Genomic DNA, 26764 nt, shown 5'->3' with positions numbered 1-26764 from the left:
AATTGGTATCTTGACCTTTTTATTTTTTATTTATAACATATTAGTGTCTTAATCTAATAGTAAATAGCAATTATTAAAGAGTAGAAACCATAGTTTCTAAATCACATTGTGTGTGTATACAAATATATAAGACTTTACAAATTGATATGTTACTAATTAAAAAAAAATTAACCTTATTTTATTGAGAAAAGTTATGCTCCATTTGGTGGGGCGTTTTCTAAATGAAAACTAGCGTTTTTGATCAAAAATGCTGGAAGCTATGCGTTTGGCATTACGTTTTTTGAAAAATTATGTTTTTGAAAACTCTGAAAATTCACGTTTGCGAAAAATAATGGTGGATAGCTTTTTAAAAAACCAGGTAAAAAATGCAATTATCATAGTCTGTTGAAGCTTGAAATTCCTAAAATAACCTCACAAATACTGAAGTCTTGCCTGCTACCTTGCTATCATCTATCACCTCTAGGCCTTGCCGCTATCTAATTCTGCTCGGCTTTGATGAAATTTCTTCTCTCTAGCTTTTTTCATTAATTGAATATTCTAGGCATGCAAAAATTACTTTGGTATGGGATGAGGTTGTGGTTGAAGCAAAGAAGATGAGTCTAGAGAAACTTGGATGCAATTGAATGAATTTTTTTAGAAATTACTAAGGTTAGATGCGGACCATGTTATTGGCAGTAGAGGATTTTTGTCCAGCTACCCAGCAAGTGAAGGAGAAGCTTGAGGTAGTAGGAGATAGACATTTGGAAATATAAAAATTAGGTGTCCTTCTTGTGTAATTTTTTATTATTATAATACCAAAAATAAATTACACTATTGAATGGAACCATATTATTATTATTATTATTATTATTATTACTTTCTTTATTAAATTTTTTATGGGACGTTTTCTTATTATTAAATTATTAAATAAAAAAATATATTATTACTAATATTATTATCACTACATCATAGCTTGTCATGTCCTTTTTTGTAATTTTCTCAAAATAACAATTTTAGAGCAACATGTTTTACCAAACGCTAAAATATAACTTTAAAAACTGAGTTTTCAAAATGTTCATTTTAAAAATACTATTTTTTGAAAATGTACTTTTTAAAACAGTTTAATCTTATGGGTTTTACTTTTTGACAACTTTTTTATATTACTCATAAATATGGTATTAACTTTTTCATTTAAGTTGACACCTATCACATTCATTATCCATATATCAGTTTTGTATAAATTTTGTAATAAAATTATTACAGTAACTTTCATATTTTCAATTTTATATATCAAAAGTATCATGAGGATGTGCTAGAATCTATATGGCATCAGCTTAAAAGTACTCTTTATCACTGTTGGCACTTTGGGGGGGACAGTGGGCCACTACAAACACCGAAAGAGGTCCTTTCCAATCATCAAATAAATGCGCTAGAAATTTCTTTCAATTAATTTCTTAGGTCTTCTCTCCGTCGCCGCAACTCTAACCATGACTTTGATGAAATGTATGACTCAAGTGGTAGACATTGCGTGAACTCAATATATTCTCATCTATCACTCGTCACTTTAAAATTGTGACAAAAATTATGAAATGAAAGTTATGTCAGTAAACTTTCTCTTAACTTTATGACAAAACAGTTGTAAGATGTAAGTTAAATCTAACTGAGGTAATAATTTATGATCTATGATTGTGTGAGATTACTAAATACAAAGGATATATTCAGCCAAAAAAAAAAAAAAAAAAAATACAAAGGATACAGATTGTGTCTGCTGTTTATTTTTTTTTACTGAACATATTAAGATACGGAAAAATATTTAAAACTGGACACTGAACACGTATTCTTATCATATCATGTCCAATAAAAAAAGATATTGAACACAAACTTCACTCAAATACAAATCTGTGAAAATATAACTAAGGCAAAATTGTGGAACATAAGAGCCAAAAATTGCCCCTGATATTAAACAGAGACATCATGGAAATTTTCCCTGACATCTCAAGGCCAAGTCTCTTTTCAACATCATGCAATAATTTTAGATGCATACCTTTTCTTTCTTTCCAAGTGATTAACTAGTTGCGACCCTGCACATTGCGCGTGATAATTATTTTTATAGTAGTTTTATTAAATTTTTTTTTTTTTTACAATTTAAACTAATTTAATAATGAGTAATGTATTTCATAATTATATTTTTATTTATTATAGGAACAATCATAAATGTAATATAGGAACAATCATAAATCATAAATATAAATTTTGTTGTATTAAAATGAAAATAATACAATTTTTCTCAAAAATTCAAAAAGCAAATTAATGAAAATATTCATTTTTTAATAAAAGTTATTTATAAAATTTTTTGAATTATTAAAAAGAATATAAAATTTGGAAATTATTCTTTTAGTTTTGAACAAACTTTCTCAAACCTTGTTTTTTTTTACCTACAATCCAAAACACTAAAAAACGTAACTAAAGGAATTAATAAAATTTAACAAGATTAATTGGACCAATTAGGAAAACAATTTGTTGTTGATAATCTATTATGGTTATTTTTTTTGTAGAAATTTTAATTTCGTCCACCCAAAATATATAATCAAATAAACAATTATTAGCAAAATCTAAGAATTAAATTTCTATATATGCATTGTTATATAATAATAATAATAATAATAATAATAATAATAATAATAATAATAAAATTGCAAAAACTAAAATTTTACCCATCGAATTATTTTCGTTTGGCTAAAGCTTTGCTTTTCTCTAAATAAATGGCATTATAGATTACTTTTAATACAACTATTAAGAGTATTTTGTCTACCACAAAGGATTAAAAAATAAACAAAAATTAGTAAAATCTCATAGTTTAACATCTAAATTAAGCACCATGAAAAATCATGCTATGTAATAGAATAATATTTTATCTTTATAAGCTATATTTAATTCTTTATAACGCAATAAGATAACATTTAACAATCAAGAAGAAAAAAAAAATTAAAAAACAAAACTAAATTGCATTAACTTAAAGTAGAGTTTTAAAGAATATAAAAAATTATTAACCTAAAGCAAAGATGTAAGAAAATTTTTAAAAAAGCACCAAAAATTTGAGAGAGAGAGCCTTTTTTTTTTTTTTTTTTTTTTTGTGAGGGAGAACTATGTATAGAATCGAAGAGATAGTAACAAATTTATAATAAGAGGATGTGAATAAGAATAGACAAAAATAAAGGAAGATAAAGAGAAAGAGGAAGAATGATATTAATGTAGAGGATAGTGGGGAGATGAAAAAGTAAGAGAGAGATAAAGGTTGGAGAAATGTAAATATTAAAAAAAAAATGTTAAAAACAATAATAGGAAAATTGGAAAGAAAAAAGATAATGACGTGGACGTTGATATTACTCAACTAAAGTATAGTAACACTCGATACTACGCTTCAGTTTTTAGGGATATATAGATTCGTTTTCTTTCATTCGTTATCATCATATCTCCCGGTCAATTTCAATCCATTTCAAATATACCTTTTTTTTCTTTGTCATAGACTTATGTGACACTGTGACCCCACAATTTTATTATTTGCAGACTAATGCATTCTTAATGGAAGTCACAATTTAGTAGTCCTAGGCTCCTAACCACTACTAACCACAAGTTACAGAAGATTTTTTTAAGTGCTTGCTACTTGGAAGAAGCTTAATTAACCGTCTTTTCTATGCTACGTAGTCAGTGGCGACTCTAGGAATTTTTCTCAGGGTATTCCTTAAGAAGTATAATTTTTTCCAGTGGCAGTTTCAGAAATTTTTCCCAAATATATTGTTGTTTAGTTGTTTCATTAATTTATTTGTCTTTTATAAACTATAATTTGTTATATTGTTCTTATAAAAAAAGAATTGTTATATTGTTGTTTTATTAATTATAAAATTATTAATTTTTGTTTTACCTAACAAAATTTAATTTGTTTGTCTTACATAATGTATTGATTAATTAAAAGACTAGAACCAATCAAATAAATCTAATTTATTGTATCTCACCAAAAGACACCAACACCAACACTAAAAGACAATTAATAATCTTACCAACACCAACACCAACACCTTACACAGTTACTGAGTTACACCAACACCAACACCAACACCAACACCGGATATTCTCAAAAAAAAAAAAAACACCAACACCAGATAAAGGCATAAAGCAAAAAAAGGGTAAATATTACTCATAAAGAGACACTGAGATGAAGAGAGAGAGACTGAGACTGAGAGAGACTGAAATAGAGATGAAATATCTTGAAGTTGAGAGAGCAGGGAGGCCTGAAGTTGATGGGTAGCGCCGTCGGCACAGTGGCCAGGCAAGGGACCTTTTCTTAACCAGAATATAATAATAATAATAATAATAATATAAAATATGCAATGTAGTTTAAAATTAAAAAAACAGGAGCCCAATAACTCGTCCCAAGAGAAAAAGCTTATTTAATATATATATATTATTTTTAAATCTAATACCCCACTTCCCAACGCTTAGGTGTTCTTCCCCAAAATAAATATCAAAACTCACTTGCTCCTTGTCACAGACTCAGATTTTTCTTTCCTCCACTCTCTATCTCGCTCAATCTTTCTTCTTCACAACGAACGAGACTACGAGAGTCAAGCTCCCCTCCAACCAAAATCAAGATCTTGTTGGAGGTTAGTTTAGTTTTTTTTTGGTGAATCCGTGGGTTACTGGTTTTCTACCATCTGTTGGGCTTGATGTTGGGCTTGCCGTCCGTTGTTTTTTTGGAAGAATCTGTGGGCTTGGTGCTTGCTCTGTTACAATATATATATTTTTTTTTTTCAGATTTTAGTTCAAATATTTTTTTTGGGCTTTTTTTTTTTTTTGCTTGAAGGTAGAATAAATAAAAATTTTTTTTTAGGGTGTTCCTAATTTTTATTTGAGGGTGTTCTTAAATTTTTTTTTAAGGATAAACAAATAAAAAAATTTTAATTATTATATATAATTTTTTTTTTTTTTTTCAGTTCAGGGTGTTCCCAGGAACACCCTGAGACCAACGTGGCGTGGGCCACTGTATGTAGTTGATGTGAAGTGATTAGAAGTAGTCCTAGGCTCCTAACCACTACTAACCACAAGTTACAGAAGATTTTTTTAAGTGCTTGCTACTTGGAAGAAGCTTAATTAACCGCCTTTTCTATGCTATGTAGTTGATGTGAAGTGAGCGATGAAAATCATTATTTCAAGAATAAATCAATGAAGTAACAATAATTCATTATCCACCCACCTAATGATAGTTGCATGTATGGTTTAGTAAATTTCCAAACGCAACAATGAAGGGAGTCGGCTTTTGAGGGAGATATCACTTGTGTCCATTCAAACAGTGCAATGTGCCGTGTATATCTCATTTTGGCTGATGCATGACTATAAACGTCAAAGCCATCTAGATGCTCATTTCAGCTAATAATTGCTGTGTTCTTGTTTAGATACTCTTTCTGATTGTTACCCTTTGAACAACATAAATTCTCATTTTCTAAAATGATAGCACTCCATAATAAGTTCACTAGAGTAACTTTTACTTCTCTTTCTTTCTCAAAAAGGATTCATTTTTATTTGGAATAGCATTAATTACTATGGAGCTTTCATTGGTATTGCATGCTTTCTTTGTATTTCATATGTGCTGTCCAATTCTAGTGGCAACATGTGATACCATATCTCTAAAAGGAAGCACTGAATCATCTCAATTCCCAAGCAACTTCCTCTTTGGAACAGCTTCTTCTTCTTATCAGGTTTTCTTGCCTCTCTCTCACTTCTCTCAAAATTAAAGTTCATTCAAACATACTAATCACTAATTTTCAATATATTCTTATGTTTTATTTCATTTTCAGTTTGAAGGAGCTTTCTTGAGCTATGGTAAAGGACTTAATAACTGGGATGTTTTCACTCATATGCCTGGTCAGCATATGTTTCTGTTCTAATGCTCTTCAACACTCCCTTCCCCTTTCAATCTTTTCCTCTGATGGTTTGAGTTGTATGATACAGGTAAAATCATGGATGGGAGTAATGGAGATATTGCTGTTGACCAGTACCATCGATATCCAGTAACTCAAGTCCTTTCGTTGTTGTTGTTGTTATTATTGTTTGTATGAGAATGTTGACGATGAATTTGTTCTTAATTTGAATTCAATTCAAGCGTAGGGCCAGTGTTAGAGAGAGAGAGAGAGAGAGAGAGAGAGAGAGAGAGAGAGAGAGAGAGAGATTATATCTTAATGAAAGAACAATAGCAATTCCTTAGTCTCTTTATACATCTGGTAATTGTAACTGCCTCTAACCAACTAACCAACTCTCCATCTAACTGACATTAACTAACTTCTGTTATGCAATACCTCACCATAATACTCTATGCACACTCACACGCATACACTTGCACAGATACATGCATACAATTCCACAGATATGCATATTCCACAATGTTACTCTATACACAGCCCCACACATACACTTGTACCAATAGATGCCTAACAGAGATCTTGTTTGTTTTCTCATCTCTATTAAATAAATCACGGTTCATTGAATTATTTGTGCTAGTAAGGTCAGTTTTCAACCCCACTATATTAAAGGGATTGGTTGATAAAAAAGGACCCCATGATAATGAGCTCACTTAAATAATGTAAAAGAAACATACTTTAGGACTTTTGTGTTTTAAAGAGATAAAAAGGCTTTACACCATCAAGACATGTAAATTGAAACTGTACATAATTTGAGCAAAGCAGACTCTACATCTGTTTTTGTTGCAAATAGACTAATTACAGGAAAATTATTGAATATTCCGTAAGTATCATAAATATGTATTCTCTCATATTACATAAATTGTAGGTCTCATTATGAATTTAATTAGTGGGACCCACAATTATATGAGAGGAGAGAATATGCATTTATGGTACTCTTGAAGTATTATATAATTACTCCTACTTAGAGGAGCTTCATTAGCAAGAAATGAAGTGTATTAATCCAAAGCATTTAATGGAGTTTTTAGAATTTGGAAAGGCATTATCTATCTCTCCAAACATTAGAAATAGAGCGTATTTTGCTATTGTGACAGAACAAGGGATGTCCCATAGTACTGTAATAAGGCTTGTTAGTGATCTTCTAGGCTTTTAGTTTAGAGGTCCTGTTAACGGGTGCCATTAATGTATTTGGTAATAGACCATTTTAGAAAAGTTTTGATACCGCTTTTATAGAAAATATAAAAGGTGTCAAAAAAGTCAATTGCTTTTTTCTTTTCCTATAAAAAATTTCTAAAAATATTTTCTAAACCAACGTTCTTAGGGTATCCATCAAATTTTCTCATTGCTTAATATTATTCATAAGTAACTAAATAGTACAAACTATGAAAAAAAAAAAAAAAAACCTGATCAATATGCTTTGCTATGCTATGACAAAACAGGAGGATCTATATCTCATGGATCTTATGGGAGTCAACAGCTACCGTTTCTCCATATCATGGGCAAGAATTCTACCTGGTAAGCTCTTCAATTTTTTAAAGGGAAAGACCTTCTAACTTGATTAAGGGAGTGGTATTTTTGTTAAACTATCAATTGTCCCAAAAGTTTCGGTAGTTTAAGCTTTTGGGTCAATCAGTAATTAACATAGTATCATGGCAGGAGGTCTTGAGTTTGATTATTGTTTCCTCCACACTACCTCTTATTTAAAATCTCATGTGTTGGATCTCACTTATTAAAATGGAGCTTGAGCTCACGTGTGAGGGGGCATGTTAGAATTATGTGTTTAAATAATTAAATTTATCATTTTATTATAGTTTAAACTTTTGGGAGAATTGATAATTTAATACTTTTTATCTCTCACACCTACCCTTTCTTAAACAGAGGGAAGATTTGGAAAAGTGAATAGAGCTGGCATTGATCATTATAACAACTTCATAAACGCTCTTCTGCATAAAGGTAAATTCAACTTCCACAATTTGTATGTTCATCCAAGTCATTTCGCTTTATAATCTACCCTTGCAGTTTCTTTTTCGCTTTATAATCTACCCTTGCAGTTTTCACAAATGTGGTCATTTGTGAACACATACCACATTGTGACATAGGTAAACAAAATTTTCACTTACAAAGAAAGAAAACATATGTTTCCTGATTTCCCTATTAATTTTCATATTCTGGTTTCAGGGATCCAACCCTTCGTGACATTGACTCATTATGACATTCCTCAGGAGCTTGAAGGCAAAAATGGAGCTTGGCTGAGTTCCAAAGCGCAGTAAGTGGCAGCACTCTCTTACTGCAGTCCTGAAACGGTTTACATAGGCTATCTGTGCCTTAATTTATATGAGATTGGCTGACTCTTATATGGAATAAAATCATTTGTTCAGGGAGGATTTCAAATATTATGCAGATATATGTTTTAGATTCTTTGGGGACCGGGTCAAGTATTGGTCCACTTTAAATGAGCCCAATGTAGTAGCGATTCGCGGTTACAGGACAGGGATTTACCCACCATGTCACTGCTCCTGGCCATTTGGGAATTGTAGCGGTGGGGATTCAGAGAAAGAGCCTTTTGTTGTGGCTCATAACATGATCCTATCCCACGCTGCTGTTGTCGGTATTTATAGAACCAAATACCAGGTAAATTAGTCAATGTCTTCCAAGTCCTTGATGCAACACTCTTTAGGAGATATAATGAATGAAACAATAAAGCAGTTTTTTTCTTTACTAAAATGCTTCTTACTCAACATCCAGAAAAAACAAGGAGGTAGCATTGGAATTGTTATGAATGCTATGTGGCTGGAACCTATTAGTGACTCCTGGGAAGATAAGTTAGCAGCTGAGAGGGCTCAATCTTTCTACATGAACTGGTAAATAAATCATCATTAAATGATCCACAATTTAAAAACTTGTTGACATACTGATTTCTTTAGAACTTTGCATTCATAATAGAGGCACTGCTCTGACTTAATCTAGAAGTTCAATGCAGGTTCTTAGACCCAATTATACGTGGGAAATATCCAATAGAGATGCAAGAAATTCTTCAATCGGACTTGCCTACGTTTTCAAAACATGATTTGGAGATGCTGAAGAATAAATTAGACTTCATTGGCATCAATCACTACACCAGCTTCTATATAAAAGACTGTATATTTTCTCCGTGTGAACCAGGACCGGGAGCTTCGAGAACAGAAGGTTTTGCTTTACGAACAGCTAAGAAGAACAACATCTTCATTGGAGAGCCGGTATGAATATATAATCTCACTTGTCGAAATCACCACAACTATGCATTTTGCTAAATTACTAAGTCTCCATATTGATGCAGACGGCATGTGACTGGCTATTTGTTTATCCTCAAGGAATGGAAAAGATGGTGACATATATAAAAGAGAGATATAACAACATTCCATTGTTTATAACAGAAAATGGTGAGTGCAAATTAAGCTTTTATAGTCTCTAATAAATATTGGCTCTATGTGTTTAAAAAGTTGTTATATAATTCTAGCGTACCTAATAGGGTTTTGTGAGAAGGAGAATCCCCATTCCACCATGGAAAATTCAATTCATGATATCAAGAGAGTGGAGTACATGAACAGCTACTTAGATGCTCTAGCAACAGCAATGAGGTACTAGAAGATGAAGCCATCATTGGCACTAAACGTTTTACATATGTTTATGCTTTGTATTCTATCTTGTTTTGAAAAAAAACTAGGAAGGACTCACTGTTAAGGAATCTTATACTGTTTTGATGGGTTTATCAGTTTATGTACTATTTTAGCCTCTCCACTATATAGCTTAAGCTGTTAGAAGTGACATAACCTGCAACCATTTTGTATATTTTCCTCTGTGGTATTTTCTGACAAATTGTGAGATTTTCCCTTGTCAGAAAATATAAAGTACAGAGCTGATACCATGATAAAGTGTATGAGAAAATATAAAGGATAAAAAGACAATAAGAAAAAGAGAGAGAATGCAAGGAATTCATGTGGTATGGCCTTAGAGACCTACATCCACAAGAGAAAGATATGACATATTAGAAAAAGATGAGACATGGTTTTATATCACGTTAGAAAAGATAAAACATGGTGCTAATATAATGATAAAGTGTTTGGGAAAATATAAAATAAGAAAAATAAATATTATCATAGAGAGATAAGATAAAGAATAAGAAAGTAGGGAATTAATGTAGCTTGGCCTTAAAGACCTACATCCGTAGGGAAAAACACTTAATGGTTATATCTTTACTATATGAACTGTGTATTACAATGAACTTATAGTAGCTTGATAAGTATTTATAGTAGGCTAAAACTAGACAAACCATACACTAAACTAGGGTAGCACTATTTGCAATTTAACTAGGATTTCTATGCTTGAACTCCAAGTAGAATTGAACAAGAGATTTGAGTCTAGTCAACCCGATATCTTTAACATTTCTAATGAGATGTTTGAAGGCTAGCTGATTTGTGTTTAACTTGGTAATATTATCAGGAAAGGAGCAGATGTGAGAGGGTATTTTGCATGGTCTTTGCTTGACAACTTTGAGTGGCTAGATGGATATAGCACTAGGTTTGGGCTTCATTATGTTGATTATGCCACTCTCAAGAGAACTAGAAGACTATCAGCGACTTGGTACAAAGATTTCATTGCTAACCATAAGGCACACAATTTTAGTGCTGATGGGGCACCTCAAGAGCAACTACTTACAAGAAATTAAAGCTGAACGCCACCTCAAACAAGCTGTGACAGAATTTTGTCTCTGACATTGGTCTGTCTGTATTGCTTGCCTGTTCCTTTCTGGTGCAATTGCTATAACTTCGGTGCTTGCTAGTTTGTAAATTTTCTGCTTTAAGTGAACCTTGCATGTACAAGCAATGTGTAAATATCTTAATATATTTCTATTCCATCACGAGTGTTTGTAACTCCCAATAGAAACCCAAGCCTCTCCTTCACCACATAATGCTTAAAAAGGGCAAAATATCGTCATAAAAACACTTAAGTCCTCAAATTGATACAAATCAAGCATGCTTCGTGTTTAATTTAACCACCAACATTGTTGGAGGAAATTTGTCATTGAACACAATTTTAGCAACTATTTCTTTAGTTGGCAAGTTTTTGAAGCATTTGAGCAAACGAGCATCTCAAGCCTTAGAGGCTCGAGTTCAGTGAAGAAACTTGAGTCTCTCAAACTCGAGTTCTATAGAGCATATAGAGAAAGAAGAAAGAAGTAGACCAAGAAGCACACTTGAGGTTTAGAGACTTGAGTTCTTTCACTGGACTTGGGTTTTAGAGCCTCGAGATGCTTGTTTGCAAAATAATTTTGCAAACTTGACAACTAACTAAATTGTTCCAAAAATAATGTTAAATGACAAATTTCATCAACATTGTTGTCCCACCTTTGGATTTCGACCAAATCTAACCAGAAAGATTGAGAATTTCACTTCTTGCTTCTTGATGGGATTGAACCATTCCCATTATTTAATTCAACTCATCATTTTCATATTTTATATCAATTTTACTTAATTTTAACTTCTCTATAATAGGATCTTCATTATTATCCTCCACAATAATATTGATTTTAGGATCTTCTTCCATAACAAGGCCTTCATTAATTTCTTCAAAAATCTCTATATTTTGTTCTTTGACTTCTACATAATCTTCAAGAACAATATTTTCTTCTACATGCAGTTCTTCCTTTAATGGTGGAATATTTGGCTCTTCAAAATAATTCAAGTATAAACTTTTTGGCCAATAATAATCTTGTTTTGTATATGACGAAAGTTCTTCACAATTCAAAGAGGATAAAAGTTGATAGCAAGCATCTTTTTCATCCTTGGCCATGAACGAATTTTCTTTTTACCTCGTCTAATTCAATCAGACTGTATTCATTCCCACCAATGTAAGGCATACTCACTTAGTTTATACAAAGTAAGTTTAACTTTTCTCTCATAATAAATATTCTCAAAGTCAAATAAATCATCTAGATCAAGTAACCAATCAAGAAAATCTTCTTTTAAAAAATAACCATTAAAACTTGCAATTATTCTATAAGGCCTATATGAAATTTTCTTAACAATAGGTTGCCCATGAGTTACCTCTCCATTGTAGTTATCTTTATTGTTTCCATACTTCAACGACGCCATCTTAGCAAAGATATTTGTGAATACTGGCTGTACGTCATGTAATACTGCTAAGTTTTTTGTCACTAGAATTGCTACCATCTCATACATTAGCCACCAGACCAGGATAAATCAGGCTCTGATATCAACTAATGTGGGATGCGGAAGCGTCAATAAGCATAACATGTTTACTTCTAGAAAATAAGAAACAAAACACATTTGCTTTTGAAAATAATCTCGAATCCACAAAGATTCCTTGAATCCATAAGAATCCTTGAATCCACAAGGAGAAAGGGTTTGGAATCCACCAGAAAATAAAAAGACAAAGGTTTGAATTTTATTGATTGAACAATTATTAAAAAATGTTTACAGACTTATGGGCCTATTTAAGGATTCCGTAAAACTTGATAGATAAGAAAATACATTCTAGAATAACAGGAACTAAATTTGACCTAAAAACATTAAAAGCACTTAAAAACAAGGAAATAATAATCCTAAACCTAAAATAACAAAAATTACAAATTAAATACCAAAATTAATAAATTACAATAATTAAATAGTAAATTGTGTCCTACATTACTTAAAAAAAAAAAAAAAAATGAGAACTTCTTAATATAGTAGGAATTCAAGAGATTTCAACGTTAGGATTAGGTTGTAGGCTTAATGGTTTAAATGCAATTTGATGAGAGTATACATCTTGAAGAATTAAATTATTAGAATTGTACGGGTAGAATTTTTGCACAAATTTGAAAATTCATAGAGGGAAATCATATAAACATTAATAATGAATCAATATATCTAAATATCACATGCATGGAAGTTCAATGTCTAATGAAAATCATCAATTATGCTTATCATAAATTCACATGTACATATTCAATATATTTTCATATTCATATAAATTTAATATTCTAGCATACACTGCATAATTAACTTTAAAAAAAAAAAAAAGCATTTAAACATAAAAAATGGGTAGGACATGTGAAAATGGGTAAGCATAAAATTAAACATTTATCTATGTTAAGCATAAAATCAAACATTTATCATGCGATTTGTTCAAAACTAGCTAAGGGAGAGGATGAAATGTGTATGCTATTAAAAAATAGTTATGGAACATAAGCCAACTACCATGTAGAGATATAACATTAAGTACATCCATATTGTAAATGCATGGACATAGTTACATAACAACAAGGATTATCATACTTGTATTAGTTAAAATCAATTCCTAATCCTATAACGAATGGCATTATTCATTCATGGCAATCAAAGAGTATACACCATGTTATTAATATAAACAAGCACTGATTCAAGCAAGCAAGATCATGGGAATAAGAGAATAAGAGAGAGATGAGAGAATTATACCCTTGGAGTATTTTTTTTGGGGAGTATTTGGGAGAGCTTTGGAGTAATTTTTTTTTGTGTTTCTACCTTGTAGAATCATGTCGGAGGACTACTACATTAAAATATTGCATGTAATTATCACGCTTAGATTTATATTGAGCATCAAGGCCAAGGCACAGGTAAGAGCTAAGCACCAGATTCAGCTCCAAGTTTTACACTTTACCTAGCTTGTCTTTTATCCATGTCTCTTAGTTTTGAAGTATCAGCTTTGCACACTTGGTTGAAAGTCTTCTCGAACTACAAATTTTCTTGCTGCCTTCGAAAAGCTTGTACAACTTACATTTTGAAAGTTCCAGCTTTATGTAGTTTGGCGTAGTGTGCAAAAAGTTAGTTAGCTCTGAAGCAAGGCCGGCTCAAGATAGTTTGAAGCCTAAGACAAAAATTTTAAAGGGGGCTTTTTATATCTAAATATCACTTAAATAATATTTAATTTATTTTTTGTATTATATTTATTTTTTATTTCAAATCTATTATTAGTTCTTACTAATTAATAAGACTAATTCACTTTGGGTGAGCTAGTGATATTTACTATGTAGGTTTTATAAACTGACATGTCACAAATAAATAAAAAAATTATTCAAAATATTCATTTATTATATTGTTTGAGTGGCACCAATTATATTCCCGCCACACCAGTTTGTAAGTTTTTTGTCATAAAATTTGTATTAGTTTTAGCATTTTTCATTCACTTAATGTTGAATTGGTGACTATGTTGTATTTTTATTAATTCTTAATTTTTTTGTGAGTGGAGAAGATGTTAAAGTTATTACAAATTTTACTATAAAAAACTTACAAACTGATATGACATTTCAATAATAAAAAATGAGTATTGAATTACGTATTGTAATTTGTGATATGTCAATTTATAAGCCGTGATAAAAAAATAAGTGCAAGTAACTTACTATTTTTTTAATTAGGAAAAAAACACTTACTTACCCTTATTAATTTGGGAGCCTTTCTATGTCAGGGGCCTTAGGCCATGGCCTAAATGGCCTAGGCCTAGGGCTGGCCCGCTCTAAAGTAGGGTAATCCAAATGGTAGAAAGTCTATTTTGTTGTTTTTGCATTAGTGATTTCTAACAATTCGAAAGTTGTTTTGAGATGCCCTTTTTCTCAGGATTTATTCAATTCTAGCTTTAGAAATACCAAATTTTTGAAGCAATTTTTCATGAGCAGTGAGAAAATTGTATGCATAGAGGGTACTAAAACCTAATTTTGGACCATGTGTGGATGATTGTTCCTATTTTAGCTCACTTACTTTTTGGTCTTTCCAACTTCCATTTGGTTCAAATGAAATATTGTTGGAAAGCTTGTTATGTCTACCTTTTAAATATGATGTTTACTCTAGGGGTAAGGGCCCAAGATCGTATATTAGGCCTTGGGCTTTATCCGAGGATATAGATAGGTCTGAGGAGGAGCAAATAATTATTAGATATTCTTAGTTCAGGTCCCATAAGTAGGGAGCAAATGAAAGGTTGTCCGAGGAGGAGCTCCTCCTCGGACTTGATGAATATAGTTCAAAATATATAATCCAGCAATTAGAGCGATATTTCAAGAAGTTCCAATGATAGGGACATGCCTCATGAACATACGAGAAGGAAGGAGACCTAGAAATATCTAAGGGAAAGATGCCACCACTGCATTAAATGTACTGCAGCTACTTTTCTGGCCACATTTATGTGGAGAAGCTCTCTGAAGAGTGCTACCTTGGCTACCACAACTCACAGAGAACCAGAAAGGGTGTTTGATGGGACAGGTACTTAAGTAAAAGCTCGGATGATCAACAGATGTAGGATGAGGATGGTTCGGAGGAGGATATATAATGTGAAGGACTCTTCGTGAAGGGGGATAAAAAAAATAGAGAGAGAACACTATAACAATCTAAATTGTCTCTGTATCCAACTGTGATTAATATTTATATTTGTGCTTGATTGTCATTTAATTCAATACTAGCCGTTGTTCAACTCATTAGGGCCTAGTTCTTTGACCCACTCTCTACAAATTTATTGTATTGGGCTTATTGGGCCGAGATCCCATACACTTTGAGCTTGGACCACAAATCGGGACCCTACATTTACCTTTTGAATATATCCACTTTATGGCTACAATTTTCAAATTAGGTGAGTTTGAAGCTTTAGAAAATAGTGTCACACTCAAGATTTTGTCTCGACAATCCCATTTTTTATTTTTATGATTTCTTTTTGTTTATGGGGAATTTTTGGAAATATTACCAAATTGAAGCATGTCATAAATTTTTTCAAAAATTTCTTATTTGTATCAAACCGTGGTTGTTTGATTATAATTAGTCGATATTATACCACAATCAATCTTTCGAACTTTGTTTTTTCTTGAAGAATGGCAAAGTGTTGGGCATTATTGTTCTTGCAATATCTTGTTCATTTTAAGTCTGATTTGGGCTTCTGAGCAATTATTTCAAAGGAAATCCAATTATCTTCAACATGAGCTTGAATTCAAACAAATCAAATGGTTAGATAGTTGGTCAAATCGTGGACAAACTCTAGTTAATTACAGTACAATTTGGTCAAATGTGAGGGAAATGTTTGGAAATACAGATTTTGATGTAAAATAATAGAATTTGTTGGTTTTATGAATTTTTAAGTTTGTTTGACTGCCGATCAATTTAGTCAAAGTTTGGTCAATCAAGGGAATTTTTGTCATTTTGGCCCTAAACCCATAAAAGTGGCTAATTTCACATTCAATTGGGACAAAATAAATTAATTTTAACATTCCCTTGATCCAAAGGTAAAAATAATAATTTTTAGAATTTTTAAACATAGATTGGAATTTTTGCTTGTAAAATGAGGACACAAAAATACCAATACAATAATATATTATATATATATATATATATATATCTCTATGTGTGTGTATTAAGAGGATTCAGAAAGTTAATTATGACTTCAAAAAAGTCAAAAATACCCTTAATCTAATTACATAATCCTTATTCCTAAAAAATAAAAAATAAGGTTATAATTGTAATTTAATAAAATTCAAAAAAAAAAAAAAAAAACTACCTGATTAAAGTTTTTTTCTAAAAATTAGTACACACTCTCTATTTAAATATATTTTACACACGTTTGATACATTTTTCTTAAAAACTAGCATACATTAAACCCAGTAGTTTATTCAATTTCAAAATCCTAAATTTTAGCTTCTTAAAAATCTCTTAATGTGTAATCTCACTAAAAATTGACAATTTCAAATTGAAATATTACATTAAACTCAAAAAAAAAAAAAAAAAAAACCTCATCGCACGTGTGGAGCACATGTGATGAAGCTAATATATATATATATATATATATATATATATGTTTTTGTTTATATATTGCTGTTTAAGTTTGGATGTGTGTGTATATGCACATATACCTATTACAATGTATTGCAAGGACATGTACACAAAATTTGCATCCTTGTCAACACTTTTATTTTATTTTTTTAAAAAATCTTAATTTTAGCCTTTTCATTTGCTCAAAAATATATATAAGGAACCCTAATGAAATTTTTAATCCAATTAAAAAATATATTAGAATAATAATGTAAAAAATGGTGAGGCCTCTAATGCTTATGTGGAAAATATTAAGATTTCAAACAAAAATTTTGTTTTTATATGTATTATAGATTAGATATTGGATACATTAATTTGAACTTTCTTGCTGGAAGCTTGTATGAGATGCATGTCAGCTGTGCCTTTTGACATTATTAAACTTATTTTTATTCTCAAATCAGAATAACGGTACATGGTGAGTGAGTTGTGCCATTTTTAAACATCAACTATCACTTAGAAAAAATTATATATTATTAAAAAGCATTATATATTTTATTTTGTAATTGAAATTTTTTCGAAACAATCATGCAAAATATGATAGTGATTGACTTTAAGAGTTATGTTGTAAATTAGTGGTGAGCTAGAAAATCCTATAGAGACCCACCAAGCACCTCGAGTAGATTAAAATGTCGATTTCGTTGAAAACATATAAATCCAACTATCTTAATGGTTTGTTTTCCTTTTTACTATTTTATTTATTTATGTTTATGTTTATATTTACGTTGGCGTTTTTATATATTTTCACAATTATATATTGCTTCATACCCTATATTATACACTTACACATACAAGGACACACATTGTTATAATCTTAAATGTGGTGGTTTCTTTGTTCATACACCCAAAAAAAAAAAAAACTTTAAACTTGGTTTATAGATCTGGACAAGTTGAATTGGAACTAATCTAGCATTATAACAAGTTAGGTTTGAGTTGAGCAACTAAATCCAAGATGTAAAATGTCAATTCTTAACTAATTACCAAAAAATTTATGTAATTTACCATATACCTAGATGTAATAATTAAAAAAAAAATTGAAATAATGAGAGGAAGACATCTGATATATGGTATAAGAAACCTAGAATATTCCCTATGTATTGAAAGGCAAATTAGTAGATATCCTTTTAGTTTCTCAAATAGATTTGAATCTTGATTTCAATAGAAAATGTAAAATCTCAATTTTTCATTGTATAAGATTTTTTCAAAAGTCTTAACAAACAGGCTTAAAAGAATATTACCAAAAATTATCACTGAACATCAAAGTGCTTTCACTAAAAGCCGTCTCATATATGATAATATTTTGGTAGCTTTTGAGTCTTTACACAGCATGCAAAAACAAAATGGGAAGGATAGATTCATGGCAATCGAGCTTCACATGAGCAAAGTTTATGATTGGGTGGAATGGCCTTATCTTAAAGCTGTAATGAGAAAAATGGGGTTCAACGACAAATGGATCAAACTTCTCATGTTTTGTGTCACCACAGTCTCCTATTCCATTCTTGTCAATGGAGAACCAAAAGGCTTAATCCATCCATCCAGAGGCATCAGACAGGGTGATCCTATCTCTCCATTCTTGTTCTTGGTGGGCACAGAAGGATTGCATGGCCTAATCAGTAAAACAGTAGCCCAAGGTGATATTAAGGGCTATTCATTATGTAGAAAAAGCCCTCGGTTGACTCACCTCCTATTTTCAGATGATAGCCTGTTGTTTTGCAGGTCAACAAACCAAGAATGTTAAAGGATTTTAGAGATCCTAGATACCTATGAAAAATGATCGTGTCAAAAAATAAATAAAAGCAAAACCACCATCTTTTTCAGCAAATCAACTTTTGAAGATATGAGGGAGCACATCAAGCTTGCTTTGGGGGTTCCAGAAATAAAGCAATATGAGAAATACCTTGGTCTTCCATCTCTAGTTGGAAGAAACAAGAAAGCCAGCTTCAATTATATTAAAGAAAGGGTTTGGAGGAAAATCCAAGGGTGGAAAGAGAAGCTCTTGTCACAAGCAAGAAGAGAAATCCTAATCAAATCAGTAGTTCAAGCTATCGCTACATACACGATGAATTGTTTTAAGCTTCCTTTGGGATTATGTTCAGAAATTGAGAGTCTCATAAGAAAATTTTGGTGGGGACAAAAAGGAGATTGGAGGAAGATTCATTGGGTGAAATGGAGTACTTTATGCTGTCCAAAATTTGATGGTGGTATGGGTTTCAAGGATTTAGCCCTTTTTAATGATGCACTTCTCGCCAAGCAAGCTTGGAGACTCTTGCACCATAAGAATTCCCTATTCTACTGAGTGTTCAAGTTCAAATTCTTCCCGGATTGTGCAATTATGGAAGCTACTGATTTAGCCTCAGCCTCATACGCTTGGAATAGTATCCTAAAGGGTCGAGATGTCCTGTTGAAGGGAGCAAAATGGAGAGTGGGCTGTGGAAAATCCATTAGTGTGTGGCTGGATGCTTGGCTGCCACCCCTTGATCATCCATGAATCCTATCACCACAGGTTGAAGGCTTTGAAGATTTGAAGGTGTTTGATCTCATAGACCCAAATCTAATAGCGGGATGATAATCTGTTACATGGTTTGTTTAATCCCAAGGAGGTGAGTTTGATAAAAAGCATTCCATTATGCATCACCTCAGTTGAAGACAAGCTTGTGTGGCCCTTCACTGCTTTGGGTGAGTACATGGTAAAGTCTGGGTACAACTTCCTAGCAAAGGAGAACTTGAATACTCAGGCTTCATGACAATTGGTGCAAGACAGTGGGATTTGGAAGCTGGTTTGGGGTCTTCGGATCCCAATTAAAGTAAAGAATTTCATTTGGAGATCATGTAGAGATGCTATTCCCGTGAAGAAGAATCTGAAGAAGAGACAAATTCTCCAAGATGATAGCTGTGATCGTTGCCATCAAATGCTTGAAACAGTTCTCCATGCAATATGGGAATGCCCGACCCTTACACCGATCTGGGATTCCATTTAGGAACTCTTTTTTCGCAAGAACCGTTCCTTCCATGACACAATGGAGCTGCTACTCTTTGCCAACGAAGAGAAAAAACATCTGGAGTTGATGGTGGTAACAATGTGGACTATCTAGTCCCGTAGAAACTAGATTAGAGTGCAGCAAAATGTTTACCCCATAACCTAGGTTGTTCCAAATGCTCGGCAAGCCCTCTCTTTTTTCCATCATGCAAATAGAGTCCAACAACTTCAAGCCACAGTATCTAGCACAAATCGGGTTACTTGGATCCCACCACTAGCAAACTCACTAAAGATCAACTTTGATGGGGCACTTTTCAAAGATATTAACAAAGTTGGTTTGGGTGTTGTTGTCCGTAATGATCATGGACAGGTACTTGCATCCTTATTGGAATAGATCTAGATGCCTTTCTTCTCTAACCTGGTTGAAGCATTAGCAGCGGCACGGGCCATCTCATTTGCTCATGAACTCAGTTTTGCCAATTACATATTGGAAGGTGACTCTGATGAGGTGATAAAAGCTCTCAAAAGTAACGGTGACTCCCTATCTTCTTTTGGCCACATTCTTGCTTCGGCCAAAACCTTAACAGATGTCAATTGTATTACTTTTTCCCATACTCGTAGATTTGGCAATGCTGTTGCTTATAACCTAGCAAAATATGCAAGACATGTCATAGGTTTTAAGGTGTGGATGGAGGATGTTCCTCCACACCTCCATTTTGTATTGTTCGCCGACTATGGCTGATTTTAATGATAATTCACAATCTTCATTCTAAAAAAAAAAAAAAAAAAGGTCCATATGGGTGATTCAGGTTCTTTAATTTCATTCATTTCCACTGCGCCTACAATTTTACCTAGCATTTTCCCCAATTAAAAAAAAGAAAAAAAAGAAAAAAAAACCATAATAAACAAGAAAAACAAAGACATTTATTCTCAAACTCTTCACTCGCTCTGTTCATCGGCATTCTCTTCTTACTACTCTTCTTATTATATTGCAAATTAAGATTATTCTCAATCTATTTTATTGTCTAATCGTTTCTTTCGTTAGTATTATACCAAGTTAACCTGTTCGCAAGAGACAAATATGTTCTACACACCTATTTTAGCCTGTTATCTTGTTACACTTTCATTGGAGTCTTTTTTTTATTAATAATGTTCTACACACCTATTTCAGCGCCCCCCCCCCCCCCCCCCCCCTCTCGTCATACATATTTGGTTATTATAAAAGTTGGCGGTTTGGTGAATTTTTTAGTTTGTTTGACAACCGTTCAATTTACTCAAAGTTTGGGCAATGAAGGGCGTTTTGGTCTAGACTAATAAGATTGGCTAATTTCACATTCATTTGAGAATAAATAAATTAATTTTAAACTTCCCTTGATCCAAATGTGTGTATATATATATATATATATTTTTTTTTTTTTTTTAATTTTTTAATTAAACTCAAATTGGGATTTTTGCATGCAAAACGAGGATTGACAAAATAGGGTATCAATAATATATATTATATGTATGTATATGCATATGTATATGTATATATTATAGTATGAGTTTGCACGTGAGTGAACATATATATACATAACGATTGCAATGTCTTTGTACCAAAAATTTGCATTTTTTTCAGCACTTTTATCTGAAAAATATCTTAGGTTCAACATTTTCATTTTCTTACAAATATTTTTCTTTTATCTCTAATAAATATAATGTACACAAAATTCTATAAGGGTAAAATTATATAGAATTTTAAATTTTGGAGGTTTAATAAGAAATCCTAATGGAATTTTTAATTCAATTCAAAAAATATATTAGAAATTAATGTGAAATATGGTGAGGTCTCAAATTCTCAAATTCTTATATGAAAAAATACATTGAACTTTTTTGCTGGAAGCTCGTGTCGACAATGTATTTTTTCTGCTTCAATTATGCGCTAGATCCTGAAAATTCCAAAAAAAATTCAATTTTTCATCCAGGTTCGTGGGAATGTCACAAATGATTAATTTGCCCTGCTCAAATGTCAGATCCCTTAATTTTTTCTATAGTATCAAAATGGAAAATAAAACAAACTTTCTCATAGCATTTTTCCAATTCTAAGAAGAGAAAACCCCAAATTTTTTCTTCATAATATCCAAAACATCGAAAACGTTGTCATGATGTGCTGAGCTGGATTACTACAAATCTTCTGAGTTGGACTACTGTAGTTGTATCAATTAGTACAATTTATAGTAATTGTAATAGTATCAGTATCAGTATCAATATCAGTTTAAGTATACTAATTGATAAGGATAATTTGTAACAATGGGACTTACCCATGGCAAGGTGTAAAGTGATGCCCCAAATAAATCCGTCGGCTTTATGTCTATCAACACATTACGAACGATGCCTACAAAGATGACGGGGTTAACTTACGATAGGGATTGAAAGTTGACACCGCTGTGATGAAGGAAGGAACTAGGCTGATAGTTCTGATGTAACCCAAACTTGGTCTCCACGCATATGTATAAGGAAGTTTCTTGTGCCCCACGCCCAATCACTACAAGAAAACTGAACTATTGCGGCGGACCTATTGCGGCGGGTGCGAAAACCGTCGCTAAAGGTCGCCTATTGCGGCGCTTTTTTGGCCCGCCGCTATACATGAGATCTATTGCGGCGTTCTATATGCCCGCTGCAATAGACCTGTTTTAGCGGCGCTAAGCTTAGATATAGCGGCGGGTCAATGACCCGCCGCAATATGTACTCCTTTTTGCGGCGGGTAGGACCGCCGCAATAGACCTTTAAATTTCCATCTATTTTTTTCGCATTCCCACTTAAAGATTAAATAGTAAATTACACCCGATTGGCATAAAAATTGTCATGCATGTTAAGAACATATAGAAAATGTGATCCAACGGTTGGATTTTAAAATTTTGAATTCAACAATAAATTATTGGTTGGTGTAACATTTTTTAGAGTTACATCAAGTGTAACTTGAACCCAACGCTATATTTCTTAATTTGATGTGAATTTTGACAAATCTACCGTTAGATTACATTATTTTCATATATTTTTCATGCATACAAAATTTTAAGGTGATCAAAGATTAATAGTCATGTCATCAATCAATTGTTTAAATTCAAGTTTTTGTAATTTAAAATAACGCATAAAAGATAAGTTTAAAGATCAAATGGTAAATTACACCCGATTGACATGAAAATTAGCATGCATGTTAAGAACAAATAGAAAATTTGATCCAACGGTTGGATTTTCAAAATATGAATTCAACAATAAGTTATTGGTTGGTGTAACATTTTTTAGAGTTATATCAAGTGTAACTTGAACCCAACACTATTTTTCTTAATCCGATGTGAATTTTGACAAATCTGCCGTTAGATTACATTATCTTCATATATTTTTTAGTCATACAAAATTTCAAGGTGATCAAAAATTAATAGTCATGTCATCAATCAATTGTTTAAATTCAAGTTTTTGTAATTTAAAATAACGCATAAAAGATAAGTTTAAAGATCAAATGGTAAATTACACCCGATTGACATGAAAATTAGCATGCATGTTAAGAACAAATAGAAAATTTGATCCAACGGTTGGATTTTCAAAATATGAATTCAACAATAAGTTATTGGTTGGTATAACATTTTTTAGAGTTACATCAAGTATAACTTGAATCCAACGCTATATTTCTTAATCCGATATGAATTTTGACAAATCTGCCGTTAGATTACATTATCTTCATATATTTTTTAGTCATACAAAATTTCAAGGTGATCAAAAATTAATAGTCATGTCATCAATCAATTGTTTAAATTCAAGTTTTTGTAATTTAAAATAACGCATAAAAGATGAGTTTAAAGATCAAATGGTAAATTACACCCGATTGGCATGAAAATTGGCAAACATATTAAGAACATATAGAAAATGTGATCCAACGGTTGGATTTTTAAAATTTGAATCCAACAATAAGTTATTGGTTGGTGTAACATTTTTTAGAGTTACATTAAGTGTAACTTGAACCCAACGCTATATTTTTTAATTCGATGTGAATTTTGACAAATCTACCGTTAGATTATATTATCTTCATATATTTTTTATGCATACAAAATTTCAAGGTGATCAAAGATTAATAGTCATGTCATCAATTAATTGTTTAAATTAAAGTTTTTGTAATTTAAAATAACGCATAAAATATGAGTTTAAAGATCAAATGGTAAATTACACCCGATTGGCATGAAAATTGGCATGCACGTTAAGAACAAATATAAAATGTGATCTAACAGTTGGATTTTCAAAATATGAATTCAACAATAAGTTATTGGTTGGTGTAACATTTTTTAGAGTTATATCAAGTGTAACTTGAACCCAACACTATTTTTCTTAATCCGATGTGAATTTTGACAAATCTACCGTTAGATTATATTATCTTCATATATTTTTCAAGCATAAAAAATTTTAAGGTGATAAAAAATTAGTAGTCATGTCATCAATCAATTGTTTAAATTAAAGTTTTTGTAATTTAAAATAACGCATAAAATATGAGTTTAAAGATCAAATGGTAAATTACACCCGATTGGCATGTATGTTAAGAACATATATAAAATGTGATCCAACGGTTGGATTTTCAAAATTTGAATTTAACAATAAGTTATTGGTTGATGTAACATTTTTTAGAGTTATATCAAGTGTAACCTGAACCCAACCTTATATTTCTTAATTTGATATGAATTTTGACAAATCTACCGTTAGATTACATTATCTTCATATATTTTTCATACTTAAAAAATTTAAAGGTGATCAAATATTAATAGCCATGTCATCAATCAATTGTTTAAATTTAAGTTTTCGTAATTTAAAATAAAGCATAAAAGATGAGTTTTTAGATCAGAGGGTAAATTACATCCGATTGGCAAGAAAATTGGCATGCATGTTAAAAACATATAGAAAATGTGATCCAACAGTTAGATTTTCAAAATATGAATTCAACAATAAGTTATTGGTTGATGTGACATTTTTTAGAGTTACATTAAGTGTAACTTGAACCCAACCCTATATTTCTTAATTCGATGTGAATTTTGACAAATCTACCGTTAGATTACATTATCTTCATATATTTTTCATGCTTACAAAATTTCAAGGTGATCAAAGATTAATAGCCACGTCATCAATCAATTGTTTAAATTTAAGTTTTTGTAGTTTAAAATAACGCATAAAAGATGAATTTAAAGATGAAATAGTAAATTAAATCCGATTGGCATGAAAATTGGCATTCATGTTAAGAACATATAGAAAATGTAATCCAATGGTTGGATTTTCAAAATATGAATTCAATAATAAGTTATTGGTTGGTGTAACGTTTTTTAAAGTTACTTTAGGTGTAACTTGAACCCAGCCCTATATTTCTTAATTCAATGTGAATTTTGACAAATCTACTGGAAAATTACATTATCTTCATATATTTTTCATGCTTACAAATTTTCAAGGTGATTAAAGATTAATAACTATGTTATCAATCAATTGTTTAAATTCAAGTTTTTGTAGTTTAATATAACGCATAAAATATGAGTTCACAGATCAAATGGTAAATTACATCCAATTGGCATGAAAATTGGTATGCATGTTAATAACATATAGCACATGTAATCCAATGGTTGGATTTTGAAAATATGAATTCATTAATAAGTTATTGGTTAGTGTAACATTCAATAATATGTTATTGACCACGCCATTTTCTAAATCCAACCGTTTGATTGTGACCGTAATTTACCAGAATTAAACTTTCATTACACTCTTCAAATCCAACGGCTAGATTTCAAATCTAAGAATGGCATGTGATGGATATGTGCTATGTACTTGTATGGTTATGTTTACTCAATCTGACCATCCAATTAGTCATATTATTTTTTTAAAATGTAAACGAAGTTAGTCACATATTAAAATTCTTACATAAATTTAATAATAGTTATGATATTTTTTTTTAAATTTTTAATAAGATAGAACGTGTGATAATTTTTGTTGTGTGATATATATATATATATATATATTTTGAGAAAGTTGTGTGGTGACTTTTATTGAGTATATGTGATTGTTTTTTGTTTTTAAATTTTATTTTATAGCTCATTAATAAAATGACCAAATGACTTCACCAAATTGCAGATTTTTTAAAATAAATATAATTTTTTTGTTTTTATTTTTTTCTCATATTTCTAAGTTGATAAAAATATTAATTTAACTACTATCTAAACTCTTCATCTAAACATTTTTATTTATTTAAATTATATTATCACGTGTAATTATATGTCGTAACATTAATATGTTTTAAGCCAACGTCAATTGCGTGTGCCTTTTTTTTTCTTTTTTTGTTGAGTTAAACCACTCGTGTACTTTGTGATCTAAAATAGGTTACCTTGTTCTAGTAGAAGTAAAATTGACCTTACCTTGTTCGGTCATTTTTTTTTTACGTTAATGGGGTAAGTTGGCCTTTTTTTATATTAATTATTAAATTATATTTTACTAATTTGTAGTACTAAATTATATTTTATTAATTTGAAGTATTATATTATATTTTATTAATTTTTAATATTAAATTATATTTAAATAATTGGAAGTATTAAATTATATTGGAATTATTATATTATTATTATTTTTTTTGTGAGGCAACTCATCACTTAACGCATTTAGACTTAGGAAAAAAAAAAAAAAAAAAACAAAGGAAGAAAATGAAAAATCATGCCCAGTACCAATACAAAAGAAAAAAAATTCTTCTTTAAAAAATAAAATATCCAATTAAAACTTTTTTTAAAACTTTAATCAATAGAAAAATCTTGTTAAAACTTAAAAAGAAAAAAGAAAAAAAAAAGCATGTCATGCCCGTCATGGCCAGGAAAGGAAAATGAAAAAAAATGTAAAAAGAAAACTTAACAAAAAGGGCTTATTAACAATAAAGAAAAGACAAAGGAAAAAAAAGAAAAAAAGAAAAAAAAGAAAGAAGAAGCATATCAGCA

General features: G+C 31.0%; 1 protein-coding gene across 4 annotated transcripts in view; it reads left to right on the top strand.

The window, feature by feature from the left end:
• The first annotated feature begins 4360 nt into the window (after positions 1 to 4360).
• LOC126727138 (beta-glucosidase 46-like) overlaps positions 4361 to 26764 on the top strand; it is a 142194-nt gene continuing 119790 nt past the window's right edge. The window contains exons 1-12 of one of the 4 annotated variants that reach the window (XM_050432662.1): positions 4980 to 5732; positions 5832 to 5898; positions 5986 to 6044; positions 7391 to 7466; positions 7830 to 7904; positions 8130 to 8217; positions 8330 to 8582; positions 8697 to 8812; positions 8932 to 9187; positions 9268 to 9370; positions 9448 to 9568; positions 10431 to 10848. In XM_050432662.1, coding sequence (XP_050288619.1) covers positions 5577 to 5732; positions 5832 to 5898; positions 5986 to 6044; positions 7391 to 7466; positions 7830 to 7904; positions 8130 to 8217; positions 8330 to 8582; positions 8697 to 8812; positions 8932 to 9187; positions 9268 to 9370; positions 9448 to 9568; positions 10431 to 10656 — 1596 coding nt within the window. In that variant the 5' untranslated portion in view covers positions 4980 to 5576 and the 3' untranslated portion in view covers positions 10657 to 10848. The other 3 variants (XM_050432663.1, XM_050432656.1, XM_050432665.1) reach the window with 3 other exon arrangements.

This window comes from Quercus robur, chromosome 5 (genome assembly GCF_932294415.1).
Source record: "Quercus robur chromosome 5, dhQueRobu3.1, whole genome shotgun sequence".
Taxonomy (NCBI): domain Eukaryota; kingdom Viridiplantae; phylum Streptophyta; class Magnoliopsida; order Fagales; family Fagaceae; genus Quercus; species Quercus robur.
This window is presented reverse-complemented; position numbering and strand designations above follow the sequence as displayed.